The sequence below is a fragment of the Balaenoptera ricei genome, chromosome 5 (genome assembly GCF_028023285.1).
Source record: "Balaenoptera ricei isolate mBalRic1 chromosome 5, mBalRic1.hap2, whole genome shotgun sequence".
Classification (NCBI taxonomy): Eukaryota; Metazoa; Chordata; class Mammalia; order Artiodactyla; family Balaenopteridae; genus Balaenoptera; species Balaenoptera ricei.
In genome coordinates this window covers 31307513-31327401 of record NC_082643.1, presented here as the reverse complement: position 1 = coordinate 31327401, position 19889 = coordinate 31307513, and the positions used below count along the sequence as shown (strand labels likewise).

The window sequence follows — 19889 nt, the reverse complement described above, 5'->3', positions numbered from 1 at the left end:
TCTGGACCCTGTGCTCTGCAACAAGAGAGGCCACGATAGTGAGAGGCCTGCGCACCGCAATGAGGAGTGGCCCCCGTTCGCCACAACTGGAGAAAGCCCTCGCACAGAAACAAAGATCCAACACAGCCAAAAATAAATTAATTAATTAATTTAAAAAAAAAATCTCCCCTTGTGGATTCCTTTACACCACACTCTCTTGATTCTCCTCCTACCCCTTTGACTGCTGTATGTCTCCTACACTCTTCTTCTTCCTCTCATTCTCTAAATGCAAAGATCCCCAAAGATTCTGCCCTTTGCCCCACTATCTTCTTACCTCACCATCCACCTGAAGGATTTTCCGACTATCCAAACTTTGCCTCACTAAAAATGATGCCCATACCTCTCTGGCAGCCTTCATTGCGTTTCTGACAGAAATGTCACAGGTACCTTGAATCTGGGATATCCAAAACCAGTCCGTATTTCCCCTGAACCTACTGTTCCTCTTGCAGTCTCTGTCTTGGCTGAAGATGTCGTCAGCTACCAGGGCTGGAAACCTTCGAGTCAGTTTTTCCTTTTCCATTTTGTTTACCTCCTACATCCAACAGGCCACCAGATTCTATTTTTCTGCCAAGTCTCTCTTCTTATGCATCCTTTCTTTCCATTTTCAATGGCAAGTTTAAACCTCCGTGATCTCTCACCTGGATTATTTCTAAAACCCAACCAGCCATCTTTCCTTCTATGCCCCTCCCCCCATCAACTCTACTTCCTGTCAAAGATCTGAACACACTCCTGCTCAGATCTGTCATTGTCTCACCAGTGCCTACAGGACTGAGGCAAATACGCAGCCCAGCACCTGGGATCTGCCACACTCTGGCCTCAACTGCTCACAGGGCATCTTCTCACGTCATCATCACCCACTCACCTCCGCCAGCAACACCCCAGGGTGGGTGAACACCATCTGTGCCAGTATCTCCCTCTGAAGCAAAGAACAGGTTTGCTTGCAACCTTGAAAAATATAGTGTCCATCTAGAGCAAACGGCAGACACGCTTGCCAGTCATTTCGAAAGAGTCGAGTTTCCTAAGTTCAGAGTTATTCTTCTCCTAAAACACAACCCAAGGTGTGCAGATATATCTGAGCCTCTTTGCAGTGCCCTTGGCAACTGGGGCTCAGGGCACCAACACAAAACGTAAAGCACTGGCTACTGAGAGTAATGACCTGTCCTTCACCTCTGATCCAGGAGTCTTGTGTCTTCTACCAGCATCCATGAAACTGTACAGGCTAACTTGTTCACATGAAAGTAAAGTAAAATCTCAGCACCTTCACTGTCTTGAAACTGAAGGTTAGATTTAAGAACAGGAACCATACCTTGACCATTTCTCCCCTGTATCTTTCCTTCAAGAAACAGCCAGAAAGTTCTGAGTAAAGTCCATCTAACATGTACACACCCAGAAGTATTAAGTAGTAAAGTAAGCTGGAATAAATGGGCAGCTAGGGAAGAGTACATTTTATTTTCAAACTCATCATTCGTGTAGCTCAAATTTAAGTAGCTACAAATTTTTACTTACTTATAAATTAGAAAAGAGACTCAGACTCAAGGCAAAAGTTGGCTGTTGCTATTTGCAAGACTCCTTTTTATCCCTCCTCTACAGAGATCAGAATATTAGAAAAGGTCTACTGGTGTCTCGCTACTGCCACCTGCCTCTCCTCCACCTCAGAGCAGCTGTGGCATCAGGGACAAATCGATGTTAGGCAAAGGCAACCCTGGACAATCTCTCCTTTTTTTTTTTCCTTTCTTTTCCTCTTTTTTTCTGAAAGCTTGAGATAATCTAAAGCCATCATCTTCCTCCTGAGTCTCTTTTCTTCCTTGCACTCTGGCCATTTAACTGCTCAAGTATCCATAAGGCAGAGACACAGGAGGTTGAAAGGCAAGCCAGTTAATTTCACTGCTTGTTACAAGAGCCACTTAAAATTACGTGGCAAAAGAGAATTCAGGTGATTTCTTTCCCTATATAAATTACTATTTAAAAAACAAAGTCCCTTCGTGTTCCCAGAACCTTGCATCAATAATGGGACCACTGAATTGTGACTGGCCTCAATTCATAGATTTATTTTAGAGAAGCAACTCACATTTACTGAGCACTCAATATAAGCCAATGCCCCAAGCCTCCCTGTTTAATTCTCACAACCACCCTACGAAAAAGTTGCTACCCTTATCCCAAATTACACATGATAAAATCAAGACAGAGAGGTTAACCAGCTCACTTGCATGGCTGCAGAGCTAAGAAGTGGAGAAAGAGATTCTGATCAAGGCTGACTTCTGAGTCCCTGTTCTCCAGCTGACGCTAAGAGTGCCGAGGGAGCCCTGCAATAAAATGCCCACGGACCTCATCCAGATGTGAGCCAAACACACAAAACCTCACATACCTACTCGGGAGCAAGAAGATTTAACCATCTGTCCGTATTAATTTTACTCAACCATTCATTTGGAAGCTAATAGCTTTAGATGCTTCTTTGTTCTTAAAACAAATAAGATTACTAATTGAGAAAATTAAAAATCAGTCCTGAACCGCCTGGAGTTAGTATTTCAGCTCCGCATTTGCATTTCTGCACACACCACAAGACTCTTCAGCTCCCTCCCGTGGAAGACTGTCCTCTGTATCCACCCACACACATCTCACACCCATTCTGATTCAAAAAGAGACAGCGAGCGAGAAGGTCTAGTTTACTTGCTGTAAATTTTCTGGGGACAGCTGTTCTTTATTTTCTTCATTTTGCACATAAATTGGCCCTTGGCAATTGAAGATTAATGTGCAAGCGTAGTAAAATATGTTGAAGTCCACTTTGGGCATTTTCCCTCCCACAAAGATTATAACTGAAACTATACATTATCATCTTCTACCGTCTTGAGGCCCCATACAATTCCAGAAGTGCTCTGGAATCAGAAAAATCCTCAAGCCGACTTCAGAACGGTTTTCCAAAGACCTAAAACTTTGCTTTCCAAAGAAAGAGAAATTCACTTTTACATGCGACAATTCAGACTGTCACATCTTAGATGTGGCTTCCTACTTCTATCCCATGAATTCACAGCTTGTTACAAAGCTGAATTTGATAACTGACAGCTTGCCTAGACCGACATTTTAATGCCATGCTCTAGAAATTAAAGTGAATATTCAAATTATCCACATATGGAAGAATTTTTTAAGAGAAATTCATAAACAGAAGTGGCACACAAATATAGTTTTAAATCATGATGATTATTTAAAGAAGTTTTTAAGCAGAAGAGCCTTACTTTGTTTTTGCACATTTTACAACACATGCACCTGAAAAACACTGTGTCACCCAGTTCCAAAAAAAAGACAAGGTATCGGGCATGGGAGGCGGTTCCTTAAGTTGTTTACTTAAGGAAATTATTCTCCAAGCTCTGAAACCTTGATATTTTTTCATATGTAACGTGATGCATCTTTCTATCTATGTCTAAAATATTACCCATAATTCAGAAAGATGCTGGCAAATTCATGGAGTGAAAACCAATCCTGCAAGTTATTGGAAAGTACTAATTCCAATCACATACAGAAGGATAAATTCTTTCACTAATCTTCCAATAATTTTACAAATTGTTGGAACACATCATATTGCCAATGTGGCATTTTCAGCAGATCTCTGAATACTCAAGCAAAAAGCAATTGCTATTGAGTGCTTACTATATGTGCAAGACATTGTACTTAGAAGTGAGAAGAGGCAAGCGAAGGATAAATAAGACATTGTCTCTACTCCAAGGGAAAAGCAAAGTTCCAGAAACAAAATAAATATGTGAGACACAGTTAACAATACCAGGCAACAGAACTGCCAAATGAAGAACGTGGACATCTCGGGATTAAAACAATCCAGGGGAAGGATGGAAAGAGGAAATAAAGAGATACATTTATGAGTAGTAAGATCTACTATTACCAAAATTAGCTCTTTTGACCTTCACAAACGTGGGTGCAAGTAGATAGTGAGAATGAACTTCCTAATTCCAGTCTTTTAGAAACTATGGGTCTGAAAGGTTAACAAAGTTTTACCAAACTACAACTTTCCAAAATGCCTCCCTTATTGCACCACTTCGGAATGTAAACCTACAAATCCTTGTCACCCAAGGAAAGGTAAACCTTCCACAGAGGAACCTGAGTGCCGCCTCTCTCCCACACGCCTCTCCAGCCCCTACTCCGGTCTCACCCAATGACTCTCAGGTCCCAGATGCAGCACATCCTTTCAAACACCTCCGCTTCAACACCCACTCTTTTCCCTGCCAAGACTCCGTGCTCCTGACACCCTGCAAATGTGCACCTAGAACAGTTCCCCCTCGTGCTTTAGAAGGCAGCCCGACTGCTGGGTCCTCAAGGAAGCCTGGAGTCAGTGGTATTTCAGAGGCCCAGGAGGGGCAAAGGAAAAGACTGGACCCATCATCATCTGCCAGGGGTGCAGGCGCCTGGAACAGTAGACCCCAGCGTGACAGCGCCGTGTATCAGAGTGGCTGCACAAACAACGGCCGAGAGGGTGTATAAACTGCTTGAGAATACTGGCGTCTTTTCCCACAGAGGGAGAATCTACCACAGGGCATCAGAAGCTAGGCATCATGCAGAGACGGTAGGTAGGAGGGGCTAGAAGCGAAGCGGTGAGATGAGTGAACACTTCTGAATTTGCCTTGGATTAACCTACAAGCATCTAGATTTGAACCATCCTTGACTTCTGACGCACTGAAACTTGGCCACTTTGAGACATTTTGTGATTTCTTCTCTTAACCTCACTTTTTAGGGTGGAGGTTGTACCCTACATCAACTATGCTCTCTCTTGTAATCCCAAAAGTTACATGGATCCAGGACCCGGAGCCCTCATAAACTCTACTTTCTCAGGAAAGCTTCTTCTATCCCCTAAAAAGTAGAATATGAGAAAACTCCTGTCTCCACTTGTCTGTTCTTACTGGACCTCTCACTATCTACCGCAGAAGCCCGGCCACCAATGATTTTGATTCAACAAAGATGACTGAGCTCAGGAATCTGCATTTTCAAGAAACACCCTGGTGATCCTAATATATTTTATCAGGTCTGCCAGGGACCCCGTGAGTTTCCCTGATATCCTTTGTTTCCCAAACTAAAATTTGAAGGTGAAATTCCTTGCAGAACTCTGATTCTCTGTGTACAACCAACTGCTCCAGATGACTACATCTTCATCGGATCGATCACTTGGACGTATCCGTGCTGCCCGACCCCAGTGCCAAATCGATCATCCTCAATCAGTTACCTCCCCTATGGAATACTCCAACCTAGGCAGAATTCTGGGTCATTCCACATACGGCTACTAATACTGGTTTTTATATTTACCTTTCTAATAAGCCTGCTACTCTGCTATCCACTACCCTCTAGTACTTACCCAGGTCCTTGCCAATTAAACGCAAAAACCTGAGTACTTCCTTACCCCTGTTTCTTCATGCTTCCTTTCCATTTGGCTTGTTTCTGTTTCCACATCTTTGCTGACGTCTCTCTAAATGCTAAAATATACTTTTCTACTCTTTTAAATCCAAAGAAGGCTGTTTCTAAACATAATCCTCAATTAAGATCAAGTACTCAGCAATCCATCGACATGCATTCAAATTCCCTTGATCCATGCAAAATTGTAACACTTTTATTTTAGTACCTGGTATACTTAAATTACAAATATCTATATTTTGTCTACCGTTCATGGATCGAGCATTATATGTAACCAGCCTTTAATATGTATCCCAACGGCCTAGAGCAAGGCTATTTATCAATACACCCCGTGATTGCTCAATAAATACTGGCTGACTGGCTTCAGATGAGAACTACGGTTTAACTATGATAAGTCACCTGTTACTGAGGGAAGGAAAAGAACACTGTGCTATTTTCTTGGGAAGTTTTCTGTTTTGTTTGTCTGGGTTTAGGTTGGGTTATTTTTAAAAAGAAGTTGAAAGTTCCCCACGTAACAGGACACTATAAAGATAACAACTGTGTATTCCATTGCTCCAACACACAAGAAACTGCCATTAGGACAGTGGTGCCTAAACTTTACTACGTATTAGCATCACCTCGGGACGTTGAAAATGCCACCTTCCTAGTTCACAGCTGACAGTAAGGAAATCAGACTGACTGCGTGTGAGAGCCAGGCAGCAGTGTTGTTTAAAGATCCCAGGTGATTCCACTGCACAGCAATGTTTGAGAACAGCTGCTTTAGGAAGTCCTTCAGCTTGGAAAACATAAGCAATACTTTCCCAGTGGTAGTCAGATTGCCTGGATCCATTAAGAGCTGGTTCACATCATTGACAAATACTTGGTAAATGGATGAAAGATCAGTTGATCTGACTCCCAAAGGTGCCTTACCTTCATGAACAAACAACTCTATAGAAAAGAAGAGTATGATCTGTTAACTGACGCTGATACTGTAGTGAAATGGGGTTTGCTTTGTTGCTAAAAGTACAGTAAATGCTAACAGTCCCATTTGGCCAATACAGATTATATTATATATGTGTCATATATTATATATGTTATCTATATTAGTATGTGAGTACTCTAAAAATGTTACCTCTTCTTAGGGTACTGAAGACTATAGCAAATTTTAGATGTTTGTCTGATGCTTTGCAAATATTTAAGTGATGTCACAAACAAAGTAGATAAAAACGCCAAATGCTATTTTTAAAAGAAAATGGTAGGGCTTCCCTGGTGGCACAGTGGGTAAGAATCCGCCTGCCAATGCAAGGGACACAGGTTCGAGCCCTGGTCCGGGAAGATCCCACATGCCGCGGAGCAACTAAGCTCGTGCACCACAACTACTGAGCCTGCGCTCTAGAGCCCGCGAGCCACAAGTACTGAAGCCCGCGCGCCTAGAGCCCGTGCTCTGCATCAAGAGAAGCCACCGCAGTGAGAAGCCTATGCACCACAACGAAGAGTGGCCCCCGCTCTCAGCAACTAGAGAAAGCCCGTGCACAGCAACAAAGACCCAACTCAGCCAAAAATAAATTATTTTATTTATCTATTTATGAAAAATTAAATAAATAAAAATAAAAGAACATGGTAGGTAAAAGGTACACTAACTGCTTTAACCAAAACATACGAAATGGTAGTTTTCAGACAATGATAGTCATGTTTAAAACACTGAAAAAAGTGATTAGAAATAATTCTTCAATCAGATATCACTAAATGCCTTTGGACACAGGCATGTAGACCCACAAAGTACACACAGTGGTCATTAATGTTATCCACCAAACATTCCTGGTTGTGTACTTTCCAGGATCCTGGTATGGTTGTGCTATGCAGACTCACAGGGGTTGAGTGGGGCCACGTGGCCATTTCTGACCATTCAACTGTGAGCAAATGACTCCCTTCAAGGCCACAGTACTCACTTGTTGGTCCAAAGCCCTCCAGGCAAGGCAACCAGGAACCTGGAAGCCCAGATACCAGTGATGGGCAAAGCCCTCCTACCAATGTCTGAGTGAGAAATAAGTCTTGTTGTCTTAAGCCATAGAGAATTTCAGGTTTCCTGTTACAGGAACATAAACTAGCTTTATCCTGACTGATGAAATGAAGTGATGCAGGGGCACCTTCAAGATGGCGGAGGAGGAACACAAAGAGAACACCTTCTGCCCCACAGATACATCAAAAATACATCTACATGTGGAACAACTCCTACAGAGCACATACTGAACGCTGGCAGAAGACCTCAGACCTCCCAAAAGGCAAGAAACTGCCCACGTACCTGGGTAGGGCAAAAGAAAAAAGAAAAAACAGAGACAAAAGAATAGGGATGGGACCTGCCCCTCTGGGAGGGAGCTGTGAAGGAGGAAAAGTTTCCACACACTAGGAAGCCCCTTCACTAGCGGAGATGAGGGGTGTGGCGGGGGGGAAGCTTCAGAGCCACGGAGGAGAGCGCAGCCACAGGGGTGCGGAGGGCAAAGCAGAGAGATACCCACACAGAGGATCAGTGCCAACCAGCACTCACCAGCCCGAGAGGCTTGTCTGCTCACCTGCCGGGGCGGGTGGGGGCTGGGAGCTGAGGCTCAGGCTTTGGAGGTCAGATCCCAGGGAGAAGACTGGGGTTGGCTGCGTGAACACAGCCTGAAGGGGGCTAGTGCACCACAGCTAGCCGGGAGGGAGTCCGGGAAAAAGTCTGGACCTGCCTAAGAGGCAAGAGACCATTGTTTCAGGGTGTGCGAGGAGTGGGGATTCCTTCCCCATGTGCCCACAGAAGGCAGAGCACCACCTAAACAAGCTTCAGAGATAGGCGCGAGCCACGGCTATCAGCTCAGACACCACAGACGGGCATGAAACACTAATGCTGCTGCTGCAGCCACCAAAACTCCTGTGTGCAAGCGTAGGTCTCTATCCACACTCTCCCGCACCCGGAGCCTGTGCATTCCGCCACTGCCAGGGTCCCATGATCCAGGGACAACTTCCCCAGGAGAACACACGGTACACCTCAGGCTGTTGCAAAATCACACCGGCCTATGCCGCCACAAGCTCACCAGCATTCCAATTATAGCTACCATACCCTTCCCGCCTCCTGGCCTGAGTGAGCAAGAGCCCCCTAATCAGCCATTGCTTTAACCCCGTCCTGTCTGGGCAGGGAACAGATGCCTGAGAGCGACCTACATGCACAGGTGGAGCCAAAACCAAACCTGAACCCCAGGAGCTGTGTGAACAAAGAACAGAAAGGGAAATCTCTCCCAGCAGCCACAGGAGCAGCAAATTAAATCTCCACAATCAATTTGATGTACCCTGCTTCTGTGGAATACCTGAATAGACAACGAATCATACCAAAATTGAGGCGGTGGACTTTGCGGGCAACTGTCTGCAACTGACCTGTTTCTGATTTTTATGTTTCTCTTAGTACAGTTTTTAGCACTTGTTATCATTGGTGGATTTGTTTATTGGTTTGGTTGCTCTTTTCTTTTTTATTATTATTATTACTTTTTTTATTTTAATAATTTTACTTTTTAAAAAATTTTATTTATTTATTTATTTTTCTTTTTTTTTCTCCCTTTTCTTCTGAGCTGTGTGGCTGACAGGGTCTTGGTGCTCTGGCCTGGTGTCAGGCCTGAGCCTCTGAGGTGGGAGAGCAGAACTCAAGACACTGGACCACCAGAGACCTCCTGGCCAAACATAATATCAATTGGCAAGAGCTCTCCCAGAGATCTCCGTCTCAACGCTAAGACCCAGCTAAACCCAACGGACAGCAAACTCCAGTGCTGGACGCTCCATGCAAAACAACTAGCAAGACAGGAGCACAACCCCACCCATTAGCAGAGAGGCTGCCTAAAAGCATAATAAGTTCACAGACACCCTAAAACACACAACTGAACACAGCCCTGCCCACCAGAAAGACAAGCTCCAGCCCCACCCACCAGAACACAGGCACCAGTCCCCTCTACCAGGAAGCCTACACAACTCACTGAACCAACCTTACCCACTGGCAGCAGACACCAAAAACAATGGGAACTACGAACCTGCAGCCTGCAAAAAGGAGACCCCAAACACAGTAAGTAAAGCAAAATGAGAAGACAGAGAAATATGCAGCAGATGAAGGAGCAAGGTAAAAAGCCACCACACCAAACAAATGAAGAGGAAATAGACAGTCTACCTGAAAAAGAATTCAGAGTAATGACAGCAAAGATATCCAAAATATTGGAAATAGAATAGAGAAAATACAAGAAATGTTTAACAAGGACCTAGAAGAAATAAAGAGCAAACAAACAATATAAATAAAATTAAAAATTCTCTAGAAGGAATCAATAGCAGAATAACTGAGGCAGAAGAACGGATAAGTGACCTGGAAGATAAAATACTGGAAATAACTACTGCAGAGCAGAATAAAGAAAAAAGAATGAAAAGAATTGACAACAGTCTCAGAGACCTCTGGGACAACATTAAATGCACCAACATTCAAATGATAGGGGTCCCAGAAGAAGAAGAGAAAAAGAAAGGGTCTGAGAAAATATTTGAAGAAATTATACTCGAAAAATTCCCTAACATGGGAAATGAAATAGTCAATCAAGTGCAAGAAACACAGAGAGTCCCACACAGGATAAATCCAAGGAGAAACACACCAAGACACATATTAATCAAACTATCAAAAATTAAATACAAAGAAAAAATATTAAAAGCAGCAAGGGAAAAGCAACAAATAACATATAAGGAAATCCCCAGAAGGTTAACAGCTGATCTTTCAGCAGAATCTCTGCAAGCCAAAAGGAAGTGGCAGGACATATTTAAAGTGATGAAAGGGAAAAACCAACAACCAAGATTACTCTGAACAGCAAGGATCTCATTCAGACTTCATGGAGAAATTAAAACCTTTACAGACAACCAAAAGTTAAGAAAATTCAGCACCACCAAACCAGCTTTACAACAAATGCTAAAGGAACTTCTCTAGGCAGGAAACACAAGAGAAGGAAAACACATACAAAACAAACCAAAAACAATTAACAAAATGGTAATAGGAACATACATATCGATAATTACCTTAAATGTAGATGGATTAAATGCTCCAGCCAAAACACACAGATTGGCTGAATGGATAAAAAAACAAGACCCATATATATGCTGTCTACAAGAGACCCACCTCAGACCTAGGGATACATACAGACTGAAAGTGAGGGGATGGAAAAAGATATTCCATGAAAATGGAAATCAAAAGAAAGCTGAGGTAGCAATTCAAATATCAGACAAAATAGACTTTAAAATAAAGACTATTACAAGAGACAAAGAAGGACACTACATAATGATCAAAGAATCAATCTAAGAAGAAGATATAACAATTGTAAATATTTATGCACCCAACACAGGAGCACCTCAATACATAAGGCAAATGCTAACAGCCATAAAAGGGGAATCTGACAGTAACACAATAATAGTAGGAGACTTTAACACCCCACTTTCACCAATGGACAGATCATCCAAAATGAAAATAAATAAGGAAACACAGCTTTAAATGACACATCAAACAAGATGGACTTAATTGATATTTATAGGACATTCCACCCAAAAACAACAGAATACACCTTCTTCTCAAATGCTCATGGAACATTCTCCAGGACAGATCATATCTTGGGTCACAAATCAAGCCTTGGTAAAGTTAAGAAAATTGAAATCATATCAAGTATCTTTTCTGACCACAACACTATGAGACTAGATATTACAGGGAAAAAATCTGCAAAAAATACAAATACCTGGAGGCTAAACAATACACTACTAAATAACCAAGAGAACACTGAAGAAATCAAAGAGGAAATCAAAAAATACCTAGAAACAAATGACAATGAAAACACGATGATCCAAAACCTATGGAATGCAGCAAAAGCAGTTCTAAGAGGGAAGTTTATAGCAATACAATCCTACCTCAAGAAACAAGAAAAATCTCAAATAACCTAACCTTACACCTAAAGCAATTAGAGAAAGAAGAAAAAAAAACCCAAAGTTAGCAGGAGGAAAGAAATCATAAAGATCAGATCAGAAATAAATGAAAAAGAAAAGAAGGAAACAATAGCAAAGATCAATAAAACTAAAAGCTGGTTCTTTGACAAGATAAACAAAACTGATAAACCATTAGCCACACTCATCAAGAAAAAAAGGGAAAAGACTCAAACCAACAGAATTAGAAATGAAAAAGAAGTAACAATGGACACTGCAGAAATACAAAGGATCATGAAAGATTACTACAAGGAACTCTATGCCAATAAAATGGACAACCTGGAAGAAATGGACAAATTCTTAGAAAAGTACAACCTTCTGAGACTGAACCAGGAAGAAATAGAAAATATAAACAAACCAATCACAAGCACTGAAGTTGAAACTGTGATTAAAAATCTTCCAACAAACAAAAGCCCAGGACCAGATGGCTTCACAGGCGAATTCTATCAAACATTTAGAGAAGAGCTAACACCTATCCTTCTCAAACTCTTCCAAAATATAGCAGAGGGAGGAACACTCCCAAACTCATTCTACAAGGCCACCATCACCCTGATACCAACACCAGACCAAGATGTCACAAAGAAAGAAAACTACAGGCCAATATCACTGATGAACATAGATGCAAAAATCCTCAACAAAATACTAGCAAACAGAATCCAACAGCACATTAAAAGGATCATACACCAGGATCAAGTGGGGTTTATACCAGGAATGCAAGGATTTTTCAATATATGCAAATCAATCAATGTGATACACCATATTAACAAATTGAAGGATAAAAACCATATGATAATCTCAATAGATGCAGAAAAAGCTTTTGACAAAATTCAACACCCATTTATGATAAAAAAAAAACTCTCCAGGAAGTAGGCATAGAGGGAACCTACCTCAACATAATAAAGGCCACATATGACAAACCCACAGCCAACATCCTTCTCAATGGTGAAAAACTGAAACCATTTCCTCTAAGATCAGGAACAAGATAAGGTTGCTCACTCTCACCAGTACTATTCAACATAGTTTTGGAAGTTTTAGCCACATCAGTCAGAGAAGAAAAAGAAATAAAAGGAATCCAAATCGGAGAAGAAGTAAAACTGTCACTGTTTGCAGATGACATGATACTATACATAGAGAATCCTAAAGATACTACCAGAAAACTACTAGAGCTAATCAATGAATTTGGTAAAGTAGCAGGATACAAAATTAATGCACAGAAATCTCTTGCATTCCTATACACTAATGATGAAAAATCTGAAAAAGAAATTAATGAAACACTCCCGTTTACCACTGCAACAAAAAGAATAAAATACCTAGGAATAAACCTACCTAAGGAGACAAAAGACCTGTATGCAGAAAACTGTAAGACACTGAAGAAAGAAATTAAAGATGATACAAACAGATGGAGACATATACCATGTTTTTGGATTGGAAGAATCAACATTGAGGAAATGACTATACTACCCAAAGCAATCTACAGATTCAATGCAATCCCTATCAAACTACCAATGGCATTTTTCACAGAACTAGAACAAAACATTTCACAATTTGTATGGAAACACAAAAGACCCCGAATAGCCAAAGCAATCTTGAGAACGAAAAATGGAGCTGGAGGAATCAGGCTCCCTGACTTCAGACTATACTACAAAGCTACAATAAATAAGACAGTATGGTACTAGCACAAAAACAGAAATATGGATCAATGGAACAGGATAGAAAGCCCAGAGATAAACCCATGCACATATGGTAACATTATCTTTGATAAAGGAGGCAAGAATATACAGTGGAGAAAAGACAGCCTCTTCAATAAGTGGTGCTCGGAAATCTGGACAGGTAAAAGAATGTAATCAGAACACTTCCTAACACCATATACAAAAATAAACTCAAAATGGATTAAAGACCTAAATGTAAGGCCAGACACTATAAAACTCCTAGAGGACACCATAGGAAGAACACTCTATGACATAAATCACAGCAAGATCCTTTCTGACCCACCCCCCAGAGAAATGCAAATAAAAACAAAAATAAACAAATGGCACCTAATGAAACTTAAAAGCTTTTGCACAGCAAAGGAAAACATAAACAAGACAAAAAGACAACCCTCAGAATGGGAGAAATATTTGCAAACGAAGCAACTGACAAAGGATTAATCTCCAAAATATACAAGCAGCTCATGCAGCTCAATATCAAAAAACCAAACAACCCAATTCAAAAATGGGCAGAAGACCTAAACAGACATCTCTCTAAAGAAGATATACAGATTGCCAGCAAACACATGAAAGGATCCTCAGCATCGCTAATCATTAGAGAAAGCAAATCAAACTATAATGAGGTATCACCTCACACTGGTCAGAATGGCCACCATCAAAGAATCTACAAACAGTAAATGCTGGAGAGGATGTGGAGAAAAGGCAAACCTCCTGCACTGTTGGTGAGAATGTAAATTGATACAGCCACTATGGAGAACAGTACGGAAGTTCCTTAAAAAACTAAAAATAGAACTACCATACGACCCAGCAATCCCACTACTGGGCATACACCCTGAGAAAACCATAATTCAGAAAGAGTCATGTGCCAAAATGTTCACTGCAGCTCTATTTACAATAGCCAGGACATGGAAGCAACCTAAGTGTCCATCAACAGATGAATGGATAAAGAAGATGTGGCACATATATACAATGGAATATTACTCAGCCATAAAAAGAAACGAAATTGAGTTATTTGTAGGTGAGTTGGATGGTCCTAGAGTCTGTCATACACAGTGAAGTAAGTCAGAAAGAGAAAAACAAATACTGTATGCTAACACATATATATGGAATCTAAAAAAAAAAAAAAGTAAAGGATGGTTGTGAAGGGCCTAGGGGCAGGACAGGAATGGGGATGCAGATGTAGAAAATGGACTTGAGGACACGGGGTGGGGGGAAGGTAAGCTGGGACGAAGTGAGAGAGTGTCATGGACATATATACACTACCAAATGTAAAATAGATAGCTAGTGGGAAGCAGCCGCATAGCACAGGGAGATCAGCTCGGTGCTTTGTGACCACCTGGAGGGGTGGGATAGGGAGGGTGGGAGGGAGACGCAAGAGGGAGGGGATGGGGGATATATGTATACTTACAGCTGATTCACTTTGTTATACAGCAGAAACTAACACAGCATTGTAAAGCAATTATACTCCAATAAAGATGTTAAAAAAAAAAAAAGTGATGCAACAACATCTGTAGCATTTAAAAAAAAAAAAATCAACAGCCATGATAGGTGATGTGGGGGAAATCATTAAGAGCAATAGTCCCTGAGAGCACTTTTAAATTTAGGATAAAAAGCTCAGAGATTCCACACGGTTCCTCATCATGTTGAATAACATGAACTGACAGTTGAGTCTTTTAACTCTATTTTTTGTCTATTACTCCATTCAAAACAAAAGGCTTTAGTAATGGAAGACTTTTAGGAACAAAAGATTTGAAAAGAAAAACATATGCTTTTTTGTCTTTTATTTTAAATGGGGAAAATCTAACTTAAAATTTGTAGACTCATTCTTCTGTAAAGAAAATCCAACAATTTACATATTTATAATAAAAATGCATTCAATACATGCAGATTCTACTATACATATTCCATTCAATGTACATAACACTCCATAAAACTACACAGACCAATCCGAAAGCATTCTAGATAGATTTTTTTTATCTGGTCAGGCAGAAGCAAGTATGTATAAATTATATCCTTTGGGGAAAGAATTTTATTTACCAAAATAATAAGCATGGGGCTTCCCTGGTGGCGCAGTGGTTGAGAATCCGCCTGCCAATGCAGGGGACATGGGTTCGAGCCCTGGTCTGGGAAGATCCCACATGCCACGGAGCAACTAGGCCCGTGAGCCACAATTACTGAGCCTGCGCATTCTGGAGCCTGTGCTCCGCAACAAGAGAGGCCACGATAGTGAGAGGCCCGCGCACCGCGATGAAGAGTGGCCCCTGCTTGCCACAACTAGAGAAAGCCCTCGCACAGAAACGAAGACCCAACACAGCCATAAATAAATAAATAAATAAATATTTAAAAAAAAAAAAAAAAATAATAAGCATGCAAGTGATACAATGAAGGCTCCTAAGAAGCTCAGGAAAAGGAGAAACACAAATGATGAAGTGAGAGATATGAACATCACAGCATCCCAATTTTGGAAATTTCTCAAGCACTAGGAAAAAGAGGAAATTTGTCAGCTCAATCTCAGTGCAGGTTGAAATGAATGAAATTCTGTCATAGCCTGAATTGCCACTGTTAGAGAGAATGGGAGAAAAGCTTTCTGTGGCTTGGGTTTTTATTATCGATGGGCAAATACCCAAATCATACAACAGCTCGTATTCATCTGTTAGCCAGCACTCTCATTTCACAGGTGGCAGTCCTGGCTTTATAACAAAGACCTTGTTTTGACAGAAAACGTGAGTGCAATGCTTCATCCCGCTAAGTCATCCAAAGTAGGACTGGGATATACAATGTATGAGAGTGAATTAAATATTCAATTTATCCATACTTCACTAGACTCTAAACAAAGAGAAATCCACCCTCCAGAAAGAGCCTGTTTTGCAAAGTTCAATATTTAGTTTCTCCAAAGTCTGCTGGAATGGCTGCAAAGTGCCAGGGCCCCGCTTTTCCTGAGGAACTCTAAACAAGAGACCTCTGAGCTTTTAGTCAGGGGACCAAAATGGGGAGGGATTACCTTTCCTGAAGTTTAAAATGGAAAAAACCTAAATATTACCAACAGGTGGATGAGTAAGCAAAGTGCAGTGTATCTATATAATGAAATACTACCTAGCGATGAAAAGAAATGAGCTAAGGCTACACCCAACAAGATGAATCTCAAAAGCTAAACAAAGAGGCCAGACTCAAAAGACTATATACTGCATAATTCCATTCATATAAAATGCTTACAAAAAAAAAAAAAAGAACTAAAGTGACTAAAGTGATGAAAAGCAGCTCAGTAGTTGCCAAGGGTCAAGGAAGGAGTAGAGACTGACTGCAAAGGGGCACAAAGGAATTTTGGGGGGAGATAGAAATCTTCTATGATTGTGGTGGTAGTTACACAACTATACACATTTGTCAAAACTCATCAATTTGTACAGTTAAAATCAATGAATTTTACTCTAAGTAAATGATATCTTAATGACACCAATTTTTAAACTGGAAGCCAACAAGACAATGGAAGATGGAGATATCTTACTAGTGCGTGAACAAGAAGTGATTAAGACTGGTTGTCCGACACTGCTGATTCTTCTACTGATTCTCATTTTAGCCCTGACTTTGTTTCAATGCAAGGGAGAAACATGTAAATAAAAAGGAAAACCCCACCCTGTCAGAGTAAATGAACAACTGAATCTCTGATGCCTAGAACGTGCATTTTGCATTAATATATTTCATTCTACAACACTTAACCATGCAGTAAGCATTTGAAATGACCCTTAGATTTTACATACCTATAGCCTCTCATGAATAAAATGATTCAATCATGTTACCTCGTGTTTCAACTGCACTGATGCATTTTCTAAGAATTGTGAATCCCATCTTATCCAACTGTGCACCTAAAAGAAACAGTTATAAAATATTAAAGGCACAATTAGTTACTCACAATCTCTTCCTTACAAAAATAGGACAAAATTATTTAAATCCAATATAATTTTTATTTCACTCTTTAAAAAAAGAAAGCTAAAGGCCACGCATTCTCTGTTTAAATAATGTAAATGAGAATTTCATATACTAAGAGGAGCATTTACTGGAATTTCAAGACGTTTATTACCAACATATATAAATAAACTTGTAATTTAAACTAGGTTTTAAGTTAATAAATATAGTATTTTAAATAATGGAAAAGAAAGTGACACAAATCTTTAGGGGAAGCTATCTAGAAATAGTTAGCATTTTGCCCAAATTCCAACAACAGCTCAGGTTTGTTTTTTAATTATATATATGAGTGAAAGTTCTTAAATTTCTTGACAAGCTGGAGAACACAAAACTTTTTTTTTTTTTTAACCTAGAGGGAAAATTTTTTTTAAATACTTTTAAAAAATGGTATTTGAGCCATGAGCTTGAAATTTTTTTTCATATTTTACACCATGCCCTAAGCGTTTAACATTTTATTATTTTCATAATGAATTTAAAACAGATGATTCATGTAGCAAAAAAAGATTTTGAAAATATAATTTTATATTGTTTTCTAATATGGATACTTAACCATGATTAGGCTGACCTATATGAATACCCTAATAAAAGGCAATTCTTGTTTCAAAAATGCAATCAGGGAAAGTGAATGCTTTATTCTGTATTTAGAACTCAGGAGCAGGAATACTAAATAACTCTTTGTCCTCAGAGGGGATAGCATGAACAAGTCATGAACATAAACTGTGCAGGTTTACAATTAAGCTGGGAGAGCATTTTAAGGAGGAAAATTGGGCAGTGGTTTACTTTTTTCAGGATCCACTATTCACAACATTTATATAAAATGCCAAGTGTTTCTTTCTGCTTAGCAAAACTACTTTTCCAAAGAAAGGCATGTTTTTGTTTTTCTATAAAAACAAGAAAAGAAAGAGAGAAAGAGAAGGAAAGAGAAGGAAAGAGGGGGAAAGAGAAAGAGGGAAGAGAAAGAAAAGCAAAAGAAAGGACGAAGGGGAAGAAGAGGTACTTCGGTGACTGACAACCTTCCCCGGCACCAGGTCAATTTTCAGTGGCAGGCTAAGTGATATACACATCATGATCATTTCAAAATCATGGGTATTTAACAATGTTTCCAAACTGTGGACGTTGACAAATGTAGTTTCATTCCTCCAAAGATATTAAAAGTAGATTCATAAAGAACCCAGCAAATTTGATCACATTTTCACTTTATCTCAGTACAAATCAAGAGTACAGAGCTAGGGAGTAATTCCTTTTCCTCTAGTGCATACAATGCAAGTGAAAATTATTGTCCTAGAATACCTGAACGTGTTTGGCTGTTGTTTGTTTTATTTTCTAAGGTGCAATGCTATACTATTTGTACAGCCCATACTCAAGAGACTTTAAGGATAAAGTATATTAAGGGTGGAGGTGAGAAGGGTTGAGAACAGGGGACCTCATAAACAGTTCCTATCCACAGGAGTTTACAACTTAGGAAGTTGACAGATGCATAACTGAAACTCATGTATTCATTTGTGGCTATAAAAACAAATACCAAAGTGAATTACAGAGAAAGTTTTTTTCGGTTTTATATAGAAAGACTGGAAAGAAAAACGCTCAGAGATGGGAAAGATCAAGGAGGGTTACAGCTGTCCAGGAAAATCTGAGGAGGTCCTCAATGAATAAGACATCTACTACCTAGAGAACTAACACAGACAGGGTACAGAGAGTAAGCACCCAGCAACTGTTTGACATCAGTAATAAAAACAAAATAACTCATGAGAAAGGGAGACAACAGTCATTTTTATAAATTAGCACTTACTTCCTTCTGGTCTTGGGATGATGGCTCTATTGAAACTAGGGAACAGCTAATAAAAGAGAAAAGGGGGAAACAATATTTTTAGCAAATCAATAAAAGTGATTCCAGTAGGCACACCTAGGGACTGTACAAAAAATACACTGACATTGGTAAATCACCTATCATGCAAAGATAGGTAACAAAAAGGAGCACTCTGGGTCTCCTTTGTCTCTCACTGAGATATTGCCAAAGTAGCAAAAATAAGATGAAGGGGCCAGGACTGAAAGTTCATGTAAATTTGAAATGCTCAAACGAATGGCTGCATTCTAATCAGTAAGCTCATTTTTTTCATCACTATTTCTAAAATCTGCTGTTTACTTAAGAAACACACGACTCCTGCCCATAATTTTAATAACCACATCTGAAATATCAAGGTGATGATCCCAGGCTGCCTCTGAGAATTCTGCGCTGTCCCGTTATTTGCAAGGCACATACATCACCTGGAAAAAATACACAGTGCCTTAAGTGACCTCTTGTAAACACATAGCTGAATATTTATTTTCTTTCTACATACTTGCCTTTGTCTGTATATCTCGAATTAATTACTTGGCTTTTTCACTCTAAAGGAGAGCTTATACGTCTTCAAGGTTACACTGCCTTTGGCAATAGACTTATTTCTTCATGACTTAGTCATGGGATCATTTTGCTATGCAAATAAGCAAACTCACTTTCCAAAGAACTTCTTGAATCTCTGGGGGAACAAGTCCCAGTCACTGCCTTGCCTTTACTAGAGAGGATTAGGACAACCTGTTTTGGATCTCAGCAACTGTCAATGCTGGAAGTACTCCTGACTCCCAGCTAAAATTTTCAAGGACAAATTAAGAGTAAATAGAAATAAAACCACGGAGGCTAAATGTAGATCAAGCATAAGAAAATGATACACAATTCCAATCACTGCCTTTTTCCTCCAAGAATGATACATTCTCCTATATAGGATGTATTTTTAAAAGATGTAATTTGGG

At 40.0% G+C, this 19889-nt stretch overlaps 1 protein-coding gene across 4 annotated transcripts in view; it reads right to left on the bottom strand.

Moving 5' to 3' along the window:
- Positions 1-19889, bottom strand: part of ARHGAP10 (Rho GTPase activating protein 10) — a 328794-nt gene that overhangs the window by 139924 nt on the left and 168981 nt on the right. For all 4 annotated transcript variants that reach the window (XM_059922584.1, XM_059922586.1, XM_059922585.1 and 1 more), the window contains 2 exons: positions 18892-18937; positions 16937-17002 (listed from right to left, as the gene is read on the bottom strand). In XM_059922584.1, the coding sequence (XP_059778567.1) occupies positions 16937-17002; positions 18892-18937 (112 nt within the window). The remainder of the gene's footprint in view (positions 1-16936; positions 17003-18891; positions 18938-19889) is intronic.